The sequence below is a fragment of the Castor canadensis genome, chromosome 8 (assembly GCF_047511655.1).
Source record: "Castor canadensis chromosome 8, mCasCan1.hap1v2, whole genome shotgun sequence".
Lineage (NCBI taxonomy): Eukaryota > Metazoa > Chordata > Mammalia > Rodentia > Castoridae > Castor > Castor canadensis.
Window position 1 is genome coordinate 29,566,998 of NC_133393.1, and position 22,616 is coordinate 29,589,613.

General features: G+C 40.2%; 1 protein-coding gene and 7 non-coding genes across 8 annotated transcripts; 1 reads left to right on the top strand and 7 right to left on the bottom strand.

Annotated features, from left to right (window-relative positions):
• Positions 1-2,184: 2,184 nt before the first annotated feature.
• Trnay-gua (transfer RNA tyrosine (anticodon GUA)) lies at positions 2,185-2,275 on the bottom strand. The gene is given in 2 exon segments: positions 2,185-2,220; positions 2,239-2,275. It is a non-coding gene; the product is annotated as a tRNA-Tyr (tRNA).
• Positions 2,276-5,751: 3,476 nt separating this feature from the next.
• Positions 5,752-5,824, top strand: Trnak-cuu (transfer RNA lysine (anticodon CUU)). The gene has a single exon. It is a non-coding gene; the product is annotated as a tRNA-Lys (tRNA).
• A 1,027-nt stretch (positions 5,825-6,851) lies between these two features.
• Positions 6,852-6,923, bottom strand: Trnap-agg (transfer RNA proline (anticodon AGG)). The gene has a single exon. It is a non-coding gene; the product is annotated as a tRNA-Pro (tRNA).
• Positions 6,924-7,633: 710 nt separating this feature from the next.
• Positions 7,634-7,707, bottom strand: Trnai-aau (transfer RNA isoleucine (anticodon AAU)). Its single transcript has one exon. It is a non-coding gene; the product is annotated as a tRNA-Ile (tRNA).
• A 500-nt stretch (positions 7,708-8,207) lies between these two features.
• On the bottom strand, positions 8,208-8,279 carry Trnaa-cgc (transfer RNA alanine (anticodon CGC)). The gene has a single exon. It is a non-coding gene; the product is annotated as a tRNA-Ala (tRNA).
• Positions 8,280-13,249: 4,970 nt separating this feature from the next.
• On the bottom strand, positions 13,250-21,634 carry Hmgn4 (high mobility group nucleosomal binding domain 4). The gene is made up of 2 exons (XM_020163167.2): positions 21,238-21,634; positions 13,250-15,629 (listed from the first exon to the last, which is right to left on the bottom strand). The coding sequence occupies exon 2, from the start codon at positions 15,548-15,550 to the stop codon at positions 15,278-15,280; it is 273 nt and encodes a 90-aa protein (XP_020018756.1). The 5' UTR covers positions 15,551-15,629; positions 21,238-21,634; the 3' UTR covers positions 13,250-15,277.
• A 13-nt stretch (positions 21,635-21,647) lies between these two features.
• On the bottom strand, positions 21,648-21,720 carry Trnav-cac (transfer RNA valine (anticodon CAC)). The gene has a single exon. It is a non-coding gene; the product is annotated as a tRNA-Val (tRNA).
• A 583-nt stretch (positions 21,721-22,303) lies between these two features.
• Positions 22,304-22,494, bottom strand: LOC141425971 (U2 spliceosomal RNA). Its single transcript, XR_012451096.1, has one exon. It is a non-coding gene; the product is annotated as a U2 spliceosomal RNA (small nuclear RNA).
• Between the last annotated feature and the right edge of the window lie 122 nt (positions 22,495-22,616).

Genomic DNA, 22,616 nt, shown 5'->3' on the forward strand with positions numbered 1-22,616 from the left:
ATCGCAGTATTAAATTCTTGCCCAAATCCCAAGACAATTGCTTCCGTAGAATCGGAGCCCTAGCCCGCTCGCACTCTGTGGTCATCTATGTCAGCACCCAGTAAGTAGAACAGTCGCCCTGGGGCTGTGAGATCTTCATTGAGCTGCAGTCCCATCCTTCCTGGTATTGGTCAATGGCAAATGTCAATCAAAGTGGCAGCGAGTCCAGAATTACTTCCAGATATCAAAAAGGGTGAATGCTGCAAACAAGCGAACCCGGACGGGGAATTAGCTCAAATGGTAGAGCGCTCGCTTAGCATGCGAGAGGTAGCGGGATCGATGCCCGCATTCTCCAGTTTTGTGTCCTTAAACTTTTGGCCTTTACTTCTTATCTTGCTGAAACGAAAGCAGCTAACTACACGAGCCCGTTCCTCAATAGAGATCGTCCGTCTCTCCTTCGGGAGCCTTGAACTCGAGGTTCTTTCGTGGACCGTGACAAACAGTACTACTGTGTGTTTTTCTCGCTTTCCGACAGCTCTGTAAACGGGACTGAGTTCTTGGAAATTTCCTTCCAGTTTTGCAGATCTGAAGTTTTGTTTCTGTCAAGTGAATTTGCACATCTACAAGTTCATTATTTTTGCGTTAATTTTAAGTCCCAAAATCTATTTCTCATATTTTCGACCTATTGAAAAACCACCTGAGGTTCTTACAACTGTAGCAAATGCACTCTCATTTTTTAATAAGCTGATAGACAGTCAAATATTAGGCAGATATGCTTGAGTTTGGCTTGGGGGAGGAGTTGTTTTTGCTTTTGTTTTGGTTTTCCATCACTCTCCCTATTCTAGATCATCTAGTTGCCTCTCTGGTGATGGTGATGGTCGGGGCTGCTACAGGAGCTGGGATGTAGCAGAATGCTGTCAAAAAATAGGGAGGGAATTGTGGAGAATCATTTTGTGCCTGGGTGAGAAGCCTAAATCCAAGATTATCTGATAAACTTGGCATACCAGGCCCAAACGTTATCTTTGAAATTTGACCTTTTTTTTTGGCCCCAAATTTGCTTCCAAAAAGCAAGCTTATCGGTAGTTGCCAGTTTAGTCTCCAGCCCTTACAGTATTAAGGAAGTTCTCTACTGGAATTCAAAAGTCCTGGGCTTCTGTATTAACTCTCCAGATGATTCCGTCCGATGCACACGAAGTCTGGAAATCATTTGCTTAAAATATAAAAGTTCTAAGGCCTGGCAAGGAAGATACAAGAAATTGCCAGGCACAAAATTCTATACAACTTTTCTATATTTGGTCTAATATCTTTGTCATTACTTTGATATAATTTCTTTCACTGAGGACTCTTCCATGGGTATTTGAGGTCACATTTTTGAGGGAATGATTAATATATTTTAGTGAGATTGGCACAAAATTAACAAACATGTTTTGCTGTTAACTGAGATCTTTTAAATTAATCCCCTCGTAGGAAAGAAATCCTGTCCATGTTTCTCTTGTGTATTCCTTCTTCCCAAAATTCTTGTTTCTCTTCTAGCAATGTTTAAAAAAAAACAAAACAAAACAACAACAACCAAAAAAAACCAAAAAACAAAAAACTTACAGCACATTAAAATCACCTGCGGAGCTTTTGTAATTACCAGCGCCTGAGTCTCAAATCCAAACTGACACAAGAATAGACATGTTGTAAAATCTCCCAGGTGATTCTGATATGCACCAAATCTTCTCAGTCCTGGTTGAAAAAGCCATTATGACATAATTATACACAGCAAAGCTAAGAGAGCCCCTGAATTTTATCCCTTCCCCCAGACGCTAAGAGGCAACTTTGGTCCAGAAGAACTCTCAATCCACAAGGGGGCGCGCGTGCCCCGCCAAGTACAGGCAGGTCCCAGAAATGACCACCACCACCACTAACCACCCCGCCTGTTCGGGATCCACTGTTGTGGGTGAAGAAAACTCACTACACTCCCCAGCCTAGTGGACCCGTCTCTGATTCGCTTCGTCAGAGCTGGGGCTTCTCTAAAGATTGAATTATGTGAAGTCGAAGTCTGATCACGGGTATTAAAATTTGTTTAAGAGAATAATTTTTAAGATTAGATTCATTGCATATCGAAAATAGTTTCAAATACATTCACGTTGTAGTTAACATGTAACTAGAATATACTTTCCTGAGAGGCGGCGTAATAAACGCAAAAAGAAAACCACGAAATCCTTCGAGCCGGACTCGAACCAGCGACCTAAGGATGCCTGTAAACTTTGTCCACTACAGTCCTCCGCTCTACCAACTGAGCTATCGAAGGACTTGCAAGGAACACCTTCCCTGCTGGGGTTGCCATCTCTGTGCAAAGCTGGGAACGGGTGAGAATTGTGTCAGTAATGGCCATCTTCTGTTTTGTTTTTATTGCCTTTTGTTGCTTTGTTTTGTGTTTTGTGTTGTGTTGTTTCGTGATCCAACACCTCTTCGGAACAGGAACCGAGTTCAGAGACTCGAGAACATAGGAGTGTCGCCGTTCACGAGTTTGCAAAGAAAAATAAAATAAGGGGACTCAAGGAACCAATTAAAAAAAAAAAACTTAGCTGTGGGCATCTTTTATTGTGATGAATTTAAATAACCAATTTTTACCTCCATTTATAAACAGAATTTCAAATGCCTTAATATGCAATTTCAGCGACTCAATGGGAGAAGAAAAAAGGAAAAGCAAGAAAAGCTTAATAAAACTCTTCAATACACATTAAAATATCCTTTAATTGACATTAGTCCCTGCAGATAAACCAGATCATAATATTCTTTTTTTTCTTTCATTAGCACATTAATTCTTAAGTCAGCAAACACTTGTCTATATGGAGCTAAAATAATATATTTTTAAATTCTCAGTCTTAACACAAGATAGAACGTAGTTAATTTCATAAAGCCTAAGATTCTTTCTAGTTTTCTGCTAACAGGCTACTTTGCCCTGTTAATGAAGTCCACCTGAGGTGACATCTGACATCAGAAATCTGTTTCATCCTTCAAATTCCATTAAAGATCTTTATGCTGGTCTGCAATGGACTCCCACCAAATGATTCCCCTTACGCAAGACCATTGAAAACAGCGTTCACCCCTCTATGGTACAAAGGTCTTTTTTTTTTTCTAAACAAGTTGTTAATTATTTCACTTGCATTAACCTCCCCAAATCATGAAACATCTGAACGCGACTTGTCTGGGTAAATTAAATATAACATTCTGTCTCCTCCCCAACCCCAACTGACTAAATGAGCTATCTTATTTTATAGATGTGTTTGGTACTGCTTACTGCGGCTAAATACACTTACAAAATGTTAAATGCATAATTGTCATACAAACGTAAAATAAGTATTTGTCAAGAGGCTTAATTCATTAATGAGAAAATTATTTTATTTCTTGTACTCAAATCCTAGCATTATTTACAGAAGCATAAAGCAAAGATGCTTTATCCTTTACCAGTTTTTTTCTCTCTCCCTTTCTCCCTATCTTTCCCTTTCCTTCCCCACCCCCACCCCCACCCCCACAACATGAGGACATAGCAGGAAGGCAGCTGCCCCAAACCAGAAAATAAAAATCCTCAACCTAGGCCAAATCAGCCAGTATTTTGATCTTCAACTTCCCAGACTCCAGACTATATGAAAATTAATTTCTGTTGCTTAAGCCACTCAGTCTTACAATCCTTTATTATGGTAACCCAAGCTGACTAATAAGACATTCCTTATACTCCTCTAATCAAGGACTCCTCTGCAGTTCAGCTGGGCACTCTACCTCTTGAGCCACTCCACCAGTTCTCATCTGCAGTTTAAAGAAAGTGTTACATCTGAAGACTCAGGTGAGTCAGTGCTCAGAGCCAAGCTCAAGGTTGCCCTTGGCCTTGGAGACATTGCCATGGGTCTTGAGTTCAGGAAAAAATTAAATTTTAATTATATTAAAAACTCTTAACTATTTTTATCAATATAGTCAAGGGACCTTAAGAACGGGCGGGGCAGGGGGGCAAAAGCAGTTCATTGCAAACAATTCATAAAATATTTTTTGCAAACCAAAAATCCAGTAAGTTCATTGACATTCGGACATGTGGCTTACTAAAATTGGCAATATTGTTCTCCAGAGAAGGACAGCCCTTTATATGTCTTAGACTACTCAAGAAACAAACATGAAGTAAGAGATTGCTGGGTAAGCAAAGGGAGTTGGGTCTTGCTGTGGGACACAGAGCATGTTAATGACTATGAAACATGGTCTGTAAATCTCTTATGATTATCTTATGAAAAACTATAGTAAGTAGAATATTCATATAAGTCAAATAAACTGCCTTTGTTCTTAGGTTTTACTGCAGAGACAGGTAATTTTTTAGCTATCCAATCTCATCATTATCATCTTTTTTTTTAACAAGTCACTCCAAGCATCTTTATTTCCTAACGCCAAAGACTTAGAATGTACCTGAGGATTGAACTTTTGTTATTATATCAGTCCATTTGCTCTTGCAAGCAGGGACTATATTACATTCATGTTTTCATTTTAAATATTCAACACAGAAAATGTGCTTCTTAAAAATGTTTTTATTTGAAAGACACTTGGCTTTTATAAAGGAGCCTTGGAAAGCAATCAAATCTTAGTGTACTCTAGGAAAGTTACTTCTGTTGTTAAATTATCCATTTTATGTTGATTTGTGATTCTCAGTTTTATTGTATACATATCAACAATACCTCCAAATTCTAGGGAGTCCATCCCCCTACTTTTAAACACTTGATTCCCTTTGCCCAATTATAGATGCCATTTATCTAAAGAGATATACATGGAATAGTTTTTGTCTTTGATGGAATAGTTTTTAAACTGGATATACCACTTGTATCAAGTGATATATTAATGATAATATTCAGGTTCTTGGGTAAAAAGGAACAAAAAGGAAGACTCGGTTGGGGAAGAGTGGAGAGTAGTGATTTGTCACTGTGCCTCCTGGGCACTCAGAGGTGGGCACTGGGCATTCCTTCAGTGCCAATCTGGGCTTCCTGGCAGATTCAGTGAAGTGACATAACTATTGTTCCCATCTAACCTCTGTTGCTTTGATTACACACTGATTTGCACTAGGTCACTTTGTTTCTTGGTAGAAAATTATGAAGTTGGCATTCGGACAATTTCAAGTTGTCCTTGACGCCCCTTCACACTTCCATTCAAATGTACTAGGAAATCCCATTGAGTCAGCCTTCAAGATAGACCTAGAAATCAGACAGCATTTCACCTTCTCCCCTGTTACAATTCAACGCCTTTTGTCACAACCAGTCTCTTATCTGGTCTCATTGTTTGCCCCTTAATATCTGTTCTAAACACGGGAGCCAGGAAGGTGCAAAAGTTGACAGTTGATGGGAACAGCAGCATACATCTCAGTGAGTCACAGAGAAAGCCCCGGGTAATGTCTGGGTTTTCGGAACTGGGCTCTTTGGAACTATTTTCAGAATCAAGTTGGCAACTGGGTCTGGATCCCTTTGAGACTTCTTGTTGGAGTCACTCTTGCAGTATGGAGAAACCCGGAATCTTAGATCCCTGAAACATTGTGTGGTCTATCAACACAAGTTGTTGTTGTGAATCGGGGAAAGAAAGACAATGTACATAAAGAGTGTAAAATGCATGCTAATAATTGCCTGTAGTATTCGCAGTCTTAGAGTTTCTTCTCAGCTAACAGCCAATCAGATATTTACAATCCTGTTTCTTAGCTTTCCAAAGGGAAAAAAATTACGTATTATTCTAATAAGTTAGGGACGGACAAAGTTCATAGGGGCCCGGCTAGCTCAGTCGGTAGAGCATGAGACTCTTAATCTCAGGGTCGTGGGTTCGAGCCCCACGTTGGGCGTAAGGTTTTTGTACTTTTATGTCAATCTATCCAATTTAATGATCTAAAAAACAAGATACCTCCCTGCTAACAAGCAACAACTGTATGTTCAGCCTATTGCTCTTTTATGGAATCTTGGAAACACTGTGAGTGGCTTCTATACTAACTGAGCTGCTCTGATCTGTTTTGCAGATTTTAATCTCAGCGCCCTCTAGCGGGTATGCACGTCTCCGACCTATGAGAAATTGTAAAACCAGTTTTGTTTTGTTTTTAATGATTTTATTAGTACATAATAGTTGTACAGGAGGACACATTGTGATATTTACATATTAGTTGGATTTACCCCCTCCATCATTCTCCCTCCCCGCTTCTTAGAACAATTTCAACAGGTTTCACTCGTCTATTTTCATATGTATATACAATCCATATCAACTATTCCCCCTGTCCGTGTCTCTACCCCCCTCCTACTGATATCTACCCCCAGAAAAGATTTATTTTTCCCTCCTGCTCTTCATTTCTTAAAAATTAAGGGTATTATTGGTAGTCCAAGGGGTTTCGCCTTGGTACTCAGGTCTGCATATAATGTGCTGTTATCAACTCAACCCCCTTCGTTACTCTTCCTCTATCACCACGCTTATCTAATGTTCAACAGCTTACTGTGCAGTGCATCGTATTATATTCAGATATCGATGGCTTCTGAAGGCCTGTGTAAGGCATGGGCTCTGAATATTGAGCAAGTTCTTCCGGTGATTCTTAAGCACAAATCCTAGGAAAAATGCAGGGAGAGTAGGATCCTTTACAAGCTAAGAAACATTTGTCTTGTCAAAAATCACTTCGGAGCTGATGGAAAAGTCAAAATTGAAAAGGTTCGTCACTACTTTATTTAAATGAGATTTCAAACCAAAACCGGAACCTAGGTACAGAGAGCACATTATCTGTACCTGTAGGTATAATAATTTAATTTTAGGGCACCTATAATTTACGTTATGCAAGAAATTTTAACTTTTAAAAATTGGTGGCGGAAGCCGGTGAGAGAATGTTAAAATTAGGGCTCGTCCGGGATTTGAACCCGGGACCTCTCGCACCCTAAGCGAGAATCATACCCCTAGACCAACGAGCCACCCGCCATAAGTGTCCTTTAGCGATTTTAAATACAAAATGAATCTACGGCTATGCATACAATTACTGTTGTCACCGTTTTTTAAATTTAATTTTTTTTTTTTAGTTAAATTAGGCTCTCAGAACTCCCTTTGATGTCCCTTCAATATGGCTTCTCTAAGAATTGTATAAATACTCATTCCTCAAAGGGCGGTTGGCCCATCTCTCTGAAATCTGAAAGTCTCTGGAGGCCTAATAAGCTGCATTTCTGATCAGCTCTGAAACTGACCTACAGATGTGACCGTCCTGCTAAAACCCACGGGCGGCGTGACTTCATCTCGGCCTTTCTACGGAGAATAGTAAAATCCGTGGAAAGACACTGAACAAGATATACAGCTAAACTCGTACTTCAGAAACTGAATTAATTTGTCTTCAGAATACTTCGAGAGCAGTGTTTGGCTATAAACATTGATACCCTTTTTCCTTCTAATGAATTTAAATCTAACCCCTAAGGCTCCCTGCTGCTTTTGTGCTTCTCTAGGGCAAATGAGCCCTCTGACTTGCGGGAGGTGAGCTCCTAAACCTCCCTACGACGAATTCACTGGCGACAACTAGCTGGGAATATTTGGCAATGTGTCTTACAACAATTATCCTTGGGCGACTTGTTTCGTGTTGTCTCTGGAAATTTTACCCCGTTTTATTACTGGATTGGAATTTGGAGGAAAAAAAAGCTGGCCCGTACGGGGATCGAACCCGCGACCTTGGCGTTATTAGCACCACGCTCTAACCAACTGAGCTAACCGGCCCGCTGACAAGCAGACGCTTCCAAACTGATACTACAATTACTTCTCCTTTCTTTTACATAAGGAAAAGTGGCATATGCGCGTAATTTAATTAGCTTTCAACAGTCTGCCTTTCTTCCTTTCTTCAACATCTATCCCAATTTGTTCGTTCTTTGACACACGGAATTAACAGTATCCTCCTCCCCCTTTTCGCGTGCTTAAACTAAGATTATTTCTGCCTAAAGGCTAGCCATACAACACAAATGATTATTTATTAGTGTGTTCCGGACAATTTTCCAGGCTGCTCCATCCACTTCTGTCATTTCTGCATTGAGTTTATTTTGTATGTTTCGGAATCTATTTGTTTCCGATAAAGATAACTAAAAATCCCTTAAGGCAATCGTTCTCTTCCTAAATATACTGTTCTGTATACGGGAGCTAAAATAACACCACAGAAAAATAATGAAATGGAGGATACAACTTACAATATAGTCCCTGGTTGTATTGGACTGCCAAAAGTAACCTGGAGATGCCGGGGATCGAACCCGGGGCCTCATACATGCGAAGCATGCGCTCTACCACTGAGCTACATCCCCAGTACGTCTACGGCGTCTTTTGCTACTCTCCCCAATTCCTTGAAAGTGATTGTTTTTTTTTTTTGTTTTGTTTTGTTTTTGTTTTTGTTTTTCCCGAAATTAAAATTTGTTGGATGTTGAAGTTAAATTTCCTTTTATTTGTACAATACAGTATTGAAATGATTAGTGGAAAATTATTCACTGGCTTTCGAAGTGGAGAAAATTTCTAGCCATTGAATATCTCTCACTTAACTAAGCGTACTAATTGAGAACTAACTACCTGAAAGTCTGATCTGGAAAAAGGAGAGTGGAACTCTAAAAACGTCTTTCCTTTTTCCTTTTCTTCAAAAGCAGCTGAGCTCTCTGCTTCCTACTTCTCCAACCCACTTGGCCCACCTGGCCAGGTGTGGCCACCATTGCTAAAGTAATACCTTTCCCTTCCCGTCAATAAATTGTATTAAAAAAAAAAAAAAAAAAAAAACAGCTGAAACCAAGCACTTTTAAACTGAACAGCAATTTCTGTCCCTCATTTTACATTCAGGTGTCCAAAGTGTGTTCAGACTCCCTTACAAGCACCAGCAACAGATCATTTACTTTTGAAAATGTTTTCTTTGGATACAAACATAGAATAGTTGAGATATCTATAGCGGAAGCCTGGAGAAGGTGAGCATTCTGTTAGTTGTTGACTAGACAGAATTCTGTACATTATAATACATATCTATGCATGGTACATGTGGCATAGCATCTGCACATATATCGTGTTTATCAGATCCAATTCCAGGAGGCAAACACTTTGCACATTAGACAGTCATTAAGTGAAAATGGATTAAATTAACAGACTGTTTTTTTTCCATTCTTCACTATTCTCCTGATCGCTAACCCTGAATGGGCATTTGTCTCCATTAGCTTGGATATCTTCAAACACCTAGAACTCATCTACTGAAAATGGAATTCATCACTGGGAGATGATTCTCTGTGATGATTCTCTGTGGGTCCCGTATTTTCCTATGCCTTGCTATTGAGGAACTGACTTCTCTTTTTACTGGATTATCTTTTCAAGGATCCTTACATAGCAAACAGCCTTGGAAGACAGAGATGTTTCCAGAGCAATGGGCAAGCATGCTTACTTATTACATAAAAATTGGGATGCCCAATTTGGAGTTCTTCTCCTGCAACAAAACTCACTGAATGTGCAGGTGTTGCCTTCTGGGAATTGGAGCTGGAGAACCAGAGCAAAAATGCTGATTATTTAGCTGTTGCTGTCACATTTAATAATAAACAGTCCTTTGTAGAGTCTCATGAACTCTACCAACCTTCATGAAACTGTGGCAGCTAACTTGTCAGCTTACAAATTAGGTAAAAATCTCATACCTTTCACAGTTCTTAATACTCATTAATCTCCCGTCTGTCCTCTTCCCTATGTGTTCTTTATCTTGGTTAGTAATACAGCCATCCACCAAAATTCCAAAGGTTTTGTGGGCCTTCCCAGACTCCTGCCACAGCCTCCCAATGCCTGCACATGCAATCAATCACCAATCTACCTTTCAAATAAGTTCAAGAGAGAGGGATACAGGGAATTCTGTGAAAATCTTCTTTCCTTTTCTACACCCATCTTTCCACTCAAAGTCTCTTGCCATCTCTTGTGTGGACTATAGACATTGTCTTAAACATACTATTTTATTTTATTTTAGCCAAATAGTTGCTTTGTCTCTTCTTAGATAGCCCTGATTTCTAAGCTGAATAAAGCAGAATATTTTACCATCAGGAAACCTCCACTTATAACTCAACCATTGAAAGACTGAAGGCAAAGGTTTTTATGAAATTCAAGTCTCATCAGGTTTTTGCCCCAGGTCTAAAACTTTCAAACCAAACTGGATAAAATCAGAAATCTCTTGTAAGGGAAATAAAACCCTTGTTGAACTGGCTTTGCCTCTGATCATAAAACTTCCCACACCCCCTTTGCTTCTTTCATCTAACCTCAACTTAACCTGTGGCTTCCAGACCTATGCACTTTCTAGTTCTTCACACAATCCTTTGTGTAAATTCCCTTTAACTCTTTTCTTGCATGGGTGGAAGGTTTAGAAATCATGGAGTCAAACCCTGATGTTTTAACTGTTGGGATTTTTTCTACTGTTTCCTCAAATGGGAGAGCTTTTCTCCTTCACTAGTTGCTAACGCCTCCTCTCTCTGGTGAGGACAGAGCCCTCGGGCCTACCTTGAAGCACTGGCACATAATCAAAGCCCTTTAAATGTTTGAATACATCAAAGAAGTAATCTTTAAATGAGTGTCCTCTTTTCTAAAGTCTCTCTTTTCCTTATTTTGCCACACCTCACATCCACTAGATTAATTAGCCTTTGTATCACAGCTGGAGTGTGTGGACAGCATGATTTTAGCACTCCAGTCTAAGTGTCTAAAGACTGAACTGATTTATCTTTGTGCCCCCATCCCTTTGCCCAACACAGCTCCTGACACTTGCTTGGAGAGCAATGATTATTAAATGAAGCAAAGAGCACTCTTCGAGGTGCTATTTGTGGCTGGAGGTGTGGCTCAAGCAGTAGAGTACCTGTCCAGAGGTGATACTTGGGTGTTTCTCTCTTCATCTGTCTTGAAGTTATTGTTCCTTAAACAAGCCTGAGTAGCCAGAGTTGTGCCTGGGAGAATAACGTTCCAATACTCTAGTCTCCAATATTCTCCAATATACTCTCAAGTATTCATGAGATTAACTCTAGTCACCGTGGTCACTTAAAAGAGCAGATGCAGAAAAGCAATAATAAAATTATTAATACCTACACTTAAGGAGAGCTTTCAGTGTGCCAGGTACTATGTTAAGGAAGCACTTTTGGAGTCTAGGGATGTAGCTTAGTCCCTGAGTTCAATCCACAGCACACACAAAAGCAAAAACAAAAAACCAGTAAACATAGCATATACTTAGATGCTGGTAGAGTGACTCAAGTGGTAGAGTGCTCATGAATTAATTAAAAGCAGAAGCCTGGCATTCCTGCTGCCATTTTGCATATGTCTTCTTTACTCTGAGTGTCTCTGCTGTAACCACCTTTTGTTCCAGGAGTGACAGAACTAATCATATCTATTCGAAGGAAACTGCCCCCCCCAATTAAGGAACAGCAAAGCCGTGGAGGGACACAGCCACTGCAGGAACAGACCACCCACCAGACAAAAATGACAATGCTCTCTGCCTGATCAATCCTGAAATAATGAGCAAATCAACCACGCCTCTGACTACCTCTGCTCACCAGACCTCCCTCACCTGTGACCTGACTTTGGTAATTATGTACACTTTTCACCTGCCCCAATTCTCTATTTAAACCTAAAGTTCCTGTCTGTACCCCAAAGATGGGCTGAAGTGTTCTTTGCCTTCCCGACCACCCACAGTGGGTGTTGTATTAAATCTCTTCTCTGCTGCTCACCACTACTCTTCTTGGTTTTAGGCTGTATTGGGCTGGACCTGCCATGTGGAACCCTTTGGAGTTGAGCTTGTGGTCTAGTTACACTTTTGCAGGTTTTAACTTGGGGACTGGTGGAATTGGTAAAATCTCAAACAGTAGCTGAAATTTAACATTTCCTTCACATACCAATGTAAGACACAAACCACAGAAGAGAAGCTTTGTCACCAAGAAAACCCACACATTATTCTATCACCATATAGTTGTTACAAATATCTAATACTTTAGTCATAAGACAAGGCATGTCTAATATTTAATACATTAACAAAGCACACATACTATATAATTGTCATTTGATAACTGTTTTGTAGTGTGATTGGTTTCTTTGCACTCAAGGTTTTTGGGTTTTTTTTTTTAATGCTTTTAAAAATATGATTTTGAAGAGGGCTTCATTCTGAAGCCAGAAGGCTCCATGTCACTTAAAAAGTTTAAGAAACCCCGCAAATATCAACCACCTCCTAGGAAAACTCCCCGCAAGTATCAACCACCTCCTAGGAAAATTGGTGATATTCGCACTCCCATGGAACTCCACTAAGAGGACTTGGGGGAGAGGACGTCAGATCGTGTGGGGGCTGAGGACCTTCCAGGAGGAAAGTCGCGGTCCCAGCCTTCCCCGCCATCAAGACCCGAGGCTCAGACCTCCACTGTGCTGGAGGGGGTGGGAGTGGTCTGTCCAAGTGGGCGGGCATCTTGGTGCTCATCCGGCGCGTCCTCCGGCAACTCAGGAAGGGCGTTTGTAGATGCTTTTTTTTTTTTAACCAAGGGTGGAAGCCACTGGAGGGTTATGAGAGAGGGAGTGATTAATTTTGCAAGGATCAATAACCACAGTTGAGGAACGAATCTAGTGGGATAGGTCGGATACCTGAAAATCCCTCCGTCTTCAACTCCTCCAGGAATGATGCCTTAGATGGAAGGGTCATTGATTACTTAGAATTTTTTATTTTTGATTATTAAACACTCTGGGTCACTAAGGGTGATTCATATCAGACACTCAAATTCTCAAAGTAGTTATAAACCGGGATATTAATTTGTAAACTTACAGATAGGCCTGTAACAGTGAAATTGACCTATAAAGTGATAGAAGAGGTTTAAAGGCAGATTTGACTACTAATTTAATCTTCCCTAGACTCAGGAATATGTATTTTCATTTTTATTTGACACATAACTGTACATATTTATGGGGCAGTGGTACATTTTAGTACATGTATACAAGGTGTAATGATCAGATCAGGGTAACTGGTGTTTCTGTCACCTCAGACATTTGCCGTTTCTTTGTGTTAGGAAACATTCAAAGTCCTCTCTACTAACAATTTTAAAATAATTGTTTTTTTGTCAACCATAGTTACCTGTGCTATAGAACATTGGAAGTCACTCTTCCCATCTGACTCCCACTTTAGGAATTCTCTACAAAATTAACATCCTTGTGCAGAAACAACAGCACTTCAAAGTTTGTGTCACTGGAGATAAATTCAAATCCTTAATTCGGTAAGTATTTTACCCGTCATTTCATAACTGTCCTTTTGAACTGGAAATTACAATGGTTTAGCTTGTAGAATATACTGTTATTACTTGCATTTGATGGTATTCTAATGGTATCTTGAAAGTTTCTTATTTATTCATAAAACCATTTTTTTTTTAGAGGGGGAAGGGAAGATGGGTTACAGTTAAGGATTATGCTAGTGATCTTTAAGCTTTTAAAAAATGAGACTTCTAGGCCCTGGAGTTACAGACCTGGGTTTTATTCTGGATTCTGCCAACTGTGATTTCAGGGCAAGGTGCTTATTAATCTGTTTGCCTGTGTTTCACTAAAGTTAAATGAGGATAGTAATATCCCACTCCTAGGGCTACAGAAATAAAGTTGTACATGAAATCATAATCATTTGTATGCATGCAAAATGTTTGGCAAACAATAAGCATTTAAGAATGTCATCAAAAACATACAAGTTATAATAACACTAAATATTATAAGTTCTCTAGGAAATACTAACAAAAGACATTTATGGAGAAAATTATAAAACTTTATTAAAAGACATTTCAAAGGCCTAAATAAATGCAGAGCTATACCATGTTCATGGACTGGAAGACCCAACCTTATAAAGCTAACATGCTCACAAAATTAACCTATAATTTCAAAACAAATCCAATAAAAATTCCAACATGCCTTATTTGATTTAGAACTTGCCAGTATAATTCTATAAATTGCATGGATGAGCAAATGTCTAAAATTGCCAAGACACTCCTAAGGAAGAAAAATTTGGTAGTGACACTGGAGATGTGATTGGTTAACATCATGATAAAATGTAGAGACATCTTTGTTTTTCATTAAGACCTTTATTATTTATTTATTTACTGGCACTACTGGGGTTTGAACTCAGGGCTCCATACCTGTAGGGTAGGCAGTCTACCACTTGAGCCACAACCCAGCCCTTATTGAGACCTTTGGAGCAATTGTAATAATTAGGATTGTATAGTAGTGCCACAAGGCTAGACAAATTGAGCAATGAGTCAGATAGAAAAAGTCATTAACAACCACAATTACAAAGTGGACTTACAAAAGAGTCAGTGTTACAGATCAGTGAGAAGAACGATGAACTCTTCAGTAAATGGTTCTGTGGCCACTGCTTATACACAAGGGAAAATTCTTATGGTGAATGTCTACCTCATAATTTTCACAAAAATCAATTCAGGGCAGCTAAAAGACAAGTGTGAAAAGCAAAACTATATCTTTTACAAGATAGTAAAGAACATCTTTAGACTTTGGGTAGGAAATGATGCCCCTCCCCACAAGTCAACTTTTCACTAGCTTTGTAAGATAATTTTCAAGAACAGTTACTTCCAGTAGGACATGGGCAACAACTTACAACATTTTACAACTTCCAAACTCCCCTTTCCAAAAAGTCACTGTAAAGGGGAACAAAGTCTTTTATGGTTGCTTCAAACAGGAAAAGTTTACAGAAGGGATGGACATGTCACATGAGGCACACAAAAGCTTCTCAAAGGCCAGTGATGATATGGAAGAAATAAACTAAAAACTGCAGGATTCTCAACAGGATGATTCACAAACTAAAAGCAGGCATCTTAGCTCTTTTGAGCGACACCAACGTGATGTCACCACTAGAAAGCCTGAGTATCATTACCTGACACGTTTGATTTCAGGAATGCCAAGGCCACATCAAGACTATTGGCTTAACACAGTCACATCTATGCTGATGGTATCAGGGAAGACATGAAGTTTTGCTTCCCCACACGTAAGGCTTCTGTGCCAAAGTGGCTAACATGTGACGTCAGAGTCTTTCCTGGGAACCAAGAACAATCTTCAAAAACCAGCAATTCAAAAGCTTTTCAATTCAGCTTCTGAGACTCTGTTAGTGGCATTTTCCCTTTCCACAAAAGACAACAACAAAGTGTCCTGTATACTAACAACATAAAAACTAACAACTTTAAAAAAAAAAAAGAATCGAAACTCTACATCTTTATAAAACTTGATTTAAAAAAAAAAACAACATATTTCAAATAGCAGAGTCACTAAGAGTACACAGCTATCAAATATGTACACTTCACTTGGCATCCCCAGGACCTTCCGCTTTCTGTGATTGGACTGTGGAGGCACCTCGGCTCTTTGCAGGGTTGTTCACATCCTTGCCAGCATCTGCTTTGCCCTTTCTCCCTTTGGGCAGCTTCTCTCCCTTCTTTGTAGGGGTCTTTTTAGGCCTGGGCTCTGGTTTTGTTGGGGCAGGCTTAGCAGACAACCGTGCTGATCTTCTCTGTGGCTCATCCTTCACCTTGGCTTTATCACCTTTAGCATCTCCCTTTGCCTTTCTTTTGGGCATGGTGATAGCAGTGCTTGGTCAGTGGCTTGCCAGTCAACCAGATGCTTCAGTCTTTCTCACACAGCTCCTGGAAAGAGTTCTTTAAGAAGACACAAAAAATGTAAATCATAAGGGGAAGGAAGGGCAAATTCAGCATTAAAAATCAAATTGAACTGAAGTTAGTAACTTACATATATCAAAAAGATGGTATATAGAAAGTAATGCAATAATTACCAGCTGAGCAAAGATGTTTGTAATACATATAACTGACAAAAAAATAGAATCCCAATATATAAAGAAGTCTTACAGATCCATGAGAAAGGAACAAAATGGAAACTTAAAATCTATGGGGAAAAGTGATAACAGCTACTTCTTAGAAGAAGCATGAGTGGTGACTAAGCCCACAAAAACATGTAACATGATAAATGCACATTGAAACCACAGCATATAACATTTCATACTCATCAAATTGATAAAAATTAATGTATGACAATATCAGGGGGCTCAGCAGATGTGGAGCAATCAGAACATATATATACTGCTGGGGACTGTGTGTGTACAAATTAGTGTATTTGCTTTGGAAAACAATGAGGCATTATGTAAAGCAAGATAAATTCTCCTGAACTATTTGCCTGGACTGGCTTTAAACTGCTATCCTGATCTCTGCCTCTTGAGTAGCTATGATTACAGGTGTGAGCCAATGGCTCCCTGTCCAATACTGTACTTTAAAAAAAAATTGGAAACCACTCAAATGTCCTTCAAGAGAATGAATAAATACATTTTGCTAATATCTACACAAGGGAATGCCATTCAGCAGCAGAAATATATTACAGCTACATGCAAAAACATGGACAAATACAAACATAATGATGAGCAAAAACAGCAAGTTGCAGAAGAATAGGTACAATATAATCCATTTATATGTGTAAAAATATGACAAGGGTAGGCTATAAGCAATTAGTAAAACCAAAATGAAGCTAAGGACAAATATAAAATTAGGAACAGTGATCAATTTTTAGAGTTGGGAAAGGGTCACAGTTGGAAAGAGAGAGCATGGAAATTAGTCCAGGATGTTGTGAGTTGGTGTTCTCTTATTTGCAAAGAGGTGGGGAGGCAATCACTGGAATAGTCACCATATAGTACATAAAAAAACTTTATGTTTACTCAAGAATAAATAGAAGTTCTAAAAACGGTGAATAGTCCAAGGCATAGATTCAGAAACACACAAGTAGGAATAGGAAGTGATTTATTTGGAGTTTGGGTAATTAGGACCTGAGCCTGCGGCTCATGGGATGGGTAGGGTATCATGTGAAATTTTTAAAGCTTTTGGCCAAGATTAGCTAGTCACTCCTTCTGCCCTACTATTGAAAGCATTCCCTGTGAAACTCTGTAACTCTGTGAGCTGCCCCTACTCTATGATTTTATAAAGTAAAAGATCATTATCTCCATTGAAATTGCTCCAGACTTTTTTGGGGGGACCTTACCACCTAAATGCACTGGACAACCATGATATATATAAGCAAACTTTTTTTTTTCCAATACTGGAATTCAAACTCAGGACTTTACACTTACAATGGAGGGACTCTATCAACTTGACCACACCTCTAGTCCATACAAGCAAACTTAGTCTTGATTTGTAGTTCATGAAGCTAACAAAGTGATCACCCAATTGTCTAAAATTTCTGGAGATTTTGCAGAAATAATGCAAAGATGAGTGGTATTACAACGGAAGAGTGAAGAACCAAAGTGGAAATATGCTTTAAATCAGCAATTATTTGCCTTGATAACCTGAAAAGTCCTGTGGGAACAGGAACTGAAACTGAGAAAAGAAATGGTGCTCACTGACAGCTCTTCATTGAAAAGCTACTATGAAACTGGCTGGATACTTCTCCCAGTTTGCTCTCCTCTTGCATTCTTTTCAGGGAGACTAAATTACAGAGGATCAATAGGCATGGTGTCACTGACTTCCTCACTACCACTGAGATGCACTGCAATTCTACTGAGCCAGGTAAACCTGTCCTGCTCTCTTCTGAAAACATTGTTCAGTAGATAGTGCATGAATTTATGCCTTCTCTCCCTAATTCACCAACAGATTTTTTAAGAATGCAAATGTGGACATAATAAGTAAAGAATACTTTTTTTGTGGGACTGGGGTTTGAATTCAGGGCTTCACACTTGCAAAGCAGGGGCTCTACCACTTGAGCCACATATTCAGTCAATTTTTACTCTGGTTACCGTTGGAGGATGGGTCCTGCAAATTTTTTTGCCTGGGCTGGTCTCAAACCATGATCTTCCCCATCTCAGTCTCCCAAGTAGCTAAGATTACAGGTATGAGCCACTAGCACCTAGCTAAGAAAGTGAATTTATAAAGAAAATAATTGAAAAGGATACTAGAGATCGTACAGGTAAATTCTGGTGTGACCATAAAGGAATGGGTATAAAAAATATATATATTTTACAGCATGAAAATCTTTTGGGTCCAGCTGGGCACCAGTGGCTCATGCCTGTAATCCTAGCTACTCAGGAATCAGAGATCAGGAGGATCTCGGATTGAAACCAGCCTAGGCAAATAGTTTGTGAGACCCTATCTCAAAAAAACCCATCACAAAAAAAGGGCTGAATTCAAGTCCCAGTACAGCAAAAAGAAATTACTTTCATTGTTATCACTCCAGCAAGGGCAAGAAATCAAGACAAGCTACTGAAGTCATTTTCCCAAGATGTGGCAGCAATTATTAAACTTTTAAGAATGAAACAATTCCTCTTTTTTTTTTTTCTTTTGGGTTTTTTGTTTTGTTTTGGTGAGTTTGAACTCAAGATTTTGCTCATGGTAGGCAGGAGTGCTGCCATTCGAGCCATGCCCAGAGCCCTCTTTTATTAAAATAACTCTCCAAAGGGCAAAGTTGTATTAACAGAGAAAAGAATATGCTAATGAAAATTTTAAATCACTTATTTTCACATTGCACAGAACTGGACTTTTCTTGTGCAACCCACATTAACTCCTCATTTAACCATATTTCTTTTCTTTCTTTCTTTCCTTTTTGTTTTGTTTTGTTGTTGTTATTCTTGTTGCACTAGAGATGGAACCCAAGGCCTTGTACATGCTAGGCAAGTCTCTATCACTGAGCTACACTTGGTGTACACCTGATTGCTAAATGCATAATATGGAAAGGTATCTCTCCCCTCAGCAGCAGGTAAAGGGAACATCTATCCATCTTTGGATCCATTGTATAGCTATGAAGACTTGCAGTTTTCCATTAGAAAAAGACCTGCAAAGTTTAAATTAACTGACAAAAATAGCTTTTGCAAAACGAAAACAAAAAACAGTAAAATTAATAGTATTTTTCTTCAACAAAAATAAGCAAATAAGATGAAGAAACGAGAGTGCACTAAAATCTTCTGTGAGAATCATTTCAGGGAACTGTATCTGTAATGTTATGTATGATACTGATTTCTGTCCTCTGAAATGCAGAGGTGTTGTAGGCTGAATTGTACCCCCACCCTAATTCATTAAAGTCTTTACCCCAAGTATCTCAGACTGATTTGCTATATTTGGACATAATGTCTTTAAAGAGGCAATGAAAGTAGTAAAATGAATCATATGTGTGTGCCTCATCTAACATGACTGGTTCTTAGAAGAGGAGAGATGAGGACACAGACACATAGATAGAGGGATGGTTTTGTGAGGACATAGTGAGAAGGTGGCCATCTATAAAACATGAGAAATCTGAGAAGAAACCAAACCTATCGACACCTTAATTAGGACTTCTAACCTGCAGAACTGTAAGAAAATAAATTTCTATTATTTAAGCCATACACTTTGTGCTGTTTTGCTATGGCAGTCCTAGCAGACTAATATAAGGAATACTATAAATGCCTAGTGATCAGGACATATCTTGGAATAGATTTATTTTGAGGTCTTGCCCAGTTCTTAAAGTCCTTTTTTTGTTTCTTCCCATGTCTTTTTTCTTTCACAGAAATCTGTCTCAGGTGTCCATGAACTAAATTTCACCTTATCCAACACTCACTCTCACCCTATCCCCAGGGAACACATGCAAGGCACATTTTTGCTCCCTTGATAGTTATGAACTGAGTTTCTAGGAGGCAGTTACACTTTGTGTTCCAGCCTAAATCCCATTCCAAAAATGAGAAAGAAACCCTGTTCCTTCCTGTCTCTTCCTTAAGACAGTACTTTGGGATTACAGGGAAGACCTGAAAGGTTACTAACACCATACTTAGGAAACAGAGAATAAAGGATATAATAAAATTAAAATAAACGATTCATATGTAAGATGCAGTGTGCTCCAAGAGCAGGTGGTCACATGGAGTTAGTCACTTTCTAGGGCTTATTGTTCTCCATCTTCCAAAGTATTATAAACAATGGATAAAATTCCATTTGGAGTTACCCGAGAGAGAATGGGAAAGGCAGGAGTAGGAAAGAAAGGCTGAGAAGGGCAGGTGTCTAAAAGGGCGGGGCTGCTGCTGCAGCTTGCAAAAATGTATCTAGTTTGAAGAGGAGTGAGCCAGAGGCTTCCAAACAAACTGTCACCCATCTGCAATGGCTGGCTCAAGCCACATTTAATTTCCCAGCTAAAGTACTCCTGCCCACTGGGACCTCTGCTTCCTTTCAGAGCACGGCATTAACTTGCTTGTATTTCTGGGTGTCACAAGGGAATTTTAAATGAAAGTGCGTCAAACAAATTGCTAATAAGCATATTCCCAAGCTTATCATCTTGAGGCCAGGATATGATCTTGGTAAGACAACCAATATAAAGATAAAATCATGAGTTTTTCAGAGAAGGTATGAAAATGAAGAAGTAATAGAGTGGGCAAAGGTAAGGCCTATCTAAGAAGCCTGTTTAAAATAAAATAATATGGAAGAAACCGCTCAGTAGACAGAATTGCCCTTTCTTTTCTTATGGTCATAAATGTCACAGTCTTATCAGTCACCTGAGGAGGACCTCAGCAATGTGATGTGTGATGTTAGCTTTGGCTAACCTTTAGAAAAAGTAATAACACAATCTAAGAAGGAAATCCCCAAAATCAATACCAGATGCAGTCAGGTGACACAAAGCGTCTTTCCCACAAAAGCGTCTGATCGATCCAATTAACATGGAAGCCAGCCATGGCTGAGGTCTGAGGCCAAACACCACGACACAAGTCCTCAATTTTGAACGGTTGCTGCCAGTGACTCTCAAGTTGCAAGTTAAGCCACAGAATGCACACTTGTTCTGTTTCTTAACTTGGGGATCTAGTTTTTGGGGTGTTTGTTCTTTTTGACAGCGAGAGCAGAAAGTCAAAGTGAAGGAAGAAGCAGCCCTTCCACCGGTGTCTGCTGGGTGGGGACTTCTCGGGGTTGTGCCCTGTAAGCTGCCAAAGGAGGGAGAAACAGGCCAGGCCAGCCAGATTCACCAGCCATTTCTTCCATGCCACAAGCTCTGCAGTCTCGATCCCTTCAAATTCCTTCCTCTCCTTTTGTCTGCCTTATAAAGGCCAAGGGGACTTCTCACCCCTCGAGCCTGCGACCTCTGTGACCGATCCCCTTCCCCATGGATTCGCACTCGGAACTCAAGAGATGCTGAGATTTTGCAGAGAGGAAGACGAGGCTGGGTGTCCGGGACAGAAGGATCCCAGGTAGATGGAAGGGGGAGACCCTGCCCCATCCCCACTCCCAATTTTCTGGAGGAGCACAAGGCCCGCGAGGCACCTACCTGGGTCTCTTGGCCTGCGAGGGGCGCGGGGTCCCAGCGCGGCCTGTGCCACGCAGGTGCTCAGCCTGGACGCGGTTGGCGCGGACACGGCAGCGAAGGCCAGTGGGGCCCGAAGCCGTGGAGAACAGGAAGGCGAGGGAAGGCGAGGATGCGCTTCCGGGGCTGCAGGCTGCAGCGCCCCGTGAGCGAGCGGCGAGCCGGGGAGAACCGGACTCCCCTTGCCAAACGTCTTAGTCGTCCCCCGAGGTCGCGCGCATCTGGACACACCCAGAGCAGCGCCGCCTTGGCACTGCGGCCTTGAGCTGGCAAGACGGAAAAATGAGGGGGAACATATCGGTGGAAGGGTGGAAATTATTTTAGCTGTTTAGTTAGTTCGGTAGGAAAATCAAAGCGCTTCAAAAGAAGCACGTTGTTTCCGCCCGGTTTCGAACCGGGGACCTTTCGCGTGTGAGGCGAACGTGATAACCACTACACTACGGAAACCCGCTGACAAACACCCTTTCTATAACTTACTTCTCCAAACTAACCACGTCTTCTTCCTCTTCTTTGCACCAGTAAATATGCAAATAATGTACGCAAGCGTCTGCGTATCAATTCTTATGCCCGAGAAACCAATGAAAAACACAAAATATGCTGCTCTAGCTTTCGGGCCTGAAACCAAATTCATAATAACTTACAATCGCTGTAAGGGAGAGTAATTGATTACTTCAAACGCCGTTCTTCAGCCAAAATGGATGGGCGAGACCGGACGCGACTTGGGAACCACGCGAGTGTCTCTAGCTATGCGTTGATTCGCGCCACAGCATGATCGCAATCGGAATTTGCTCCACAAAGAAGTGACGGTCCCACCTGTGATCAAAAGCGTGATCTGTGAGACTTCCATGCAAACCGGACCTGTATGAATCTTCTTATTCTATTGAACTCTCATTGTAAGGAAAATAAATCTTTTCTGTCATAGTATATGTCGCCCTCTTAGATTGCTTTAAGTTTCTTATGTCGCCATCTTAGATAGCTTGTAATGTTTAAAAGTTCCTGTTTCTTCTGCTGGATTCTTTTTTTTTTTTTTTTTCGATGCACCGTTCCCGGAGGTACTGCAATACCAGGTCGATGCGTGGAGTGGAAGGAGCAAGCTCCTATTCCATCTCCTAGTCCCAAAAATCCATTTAATATATTGTCCTCGGATAAAGGACGTATCAGATATTAAAATGGTAGGAACAGATACTACACTCGATCTTAGCCAAAAGGCCGAGAAGCGATCTGATGGATTCTTGTACAGCTCCCTTGCCAGGAAAATTGCCCGCCAAACTGTGTGCCTTAACCCAGCCCCTAAACCTTTAGCCAATCGGGAGAGATCGTAAACCTTTGACCTGGACCAATCC

Bases quoted from the DNA above. Each gene is read 5' to 3' on its own strand.
- Hmgn4 (XM_020163167.2), bottom strand. From the start codon at position 15,550: ATGCCCAAAAGAAAGGCAAAGGGAGATGCTAAAGGTGATAAAGCCAAG.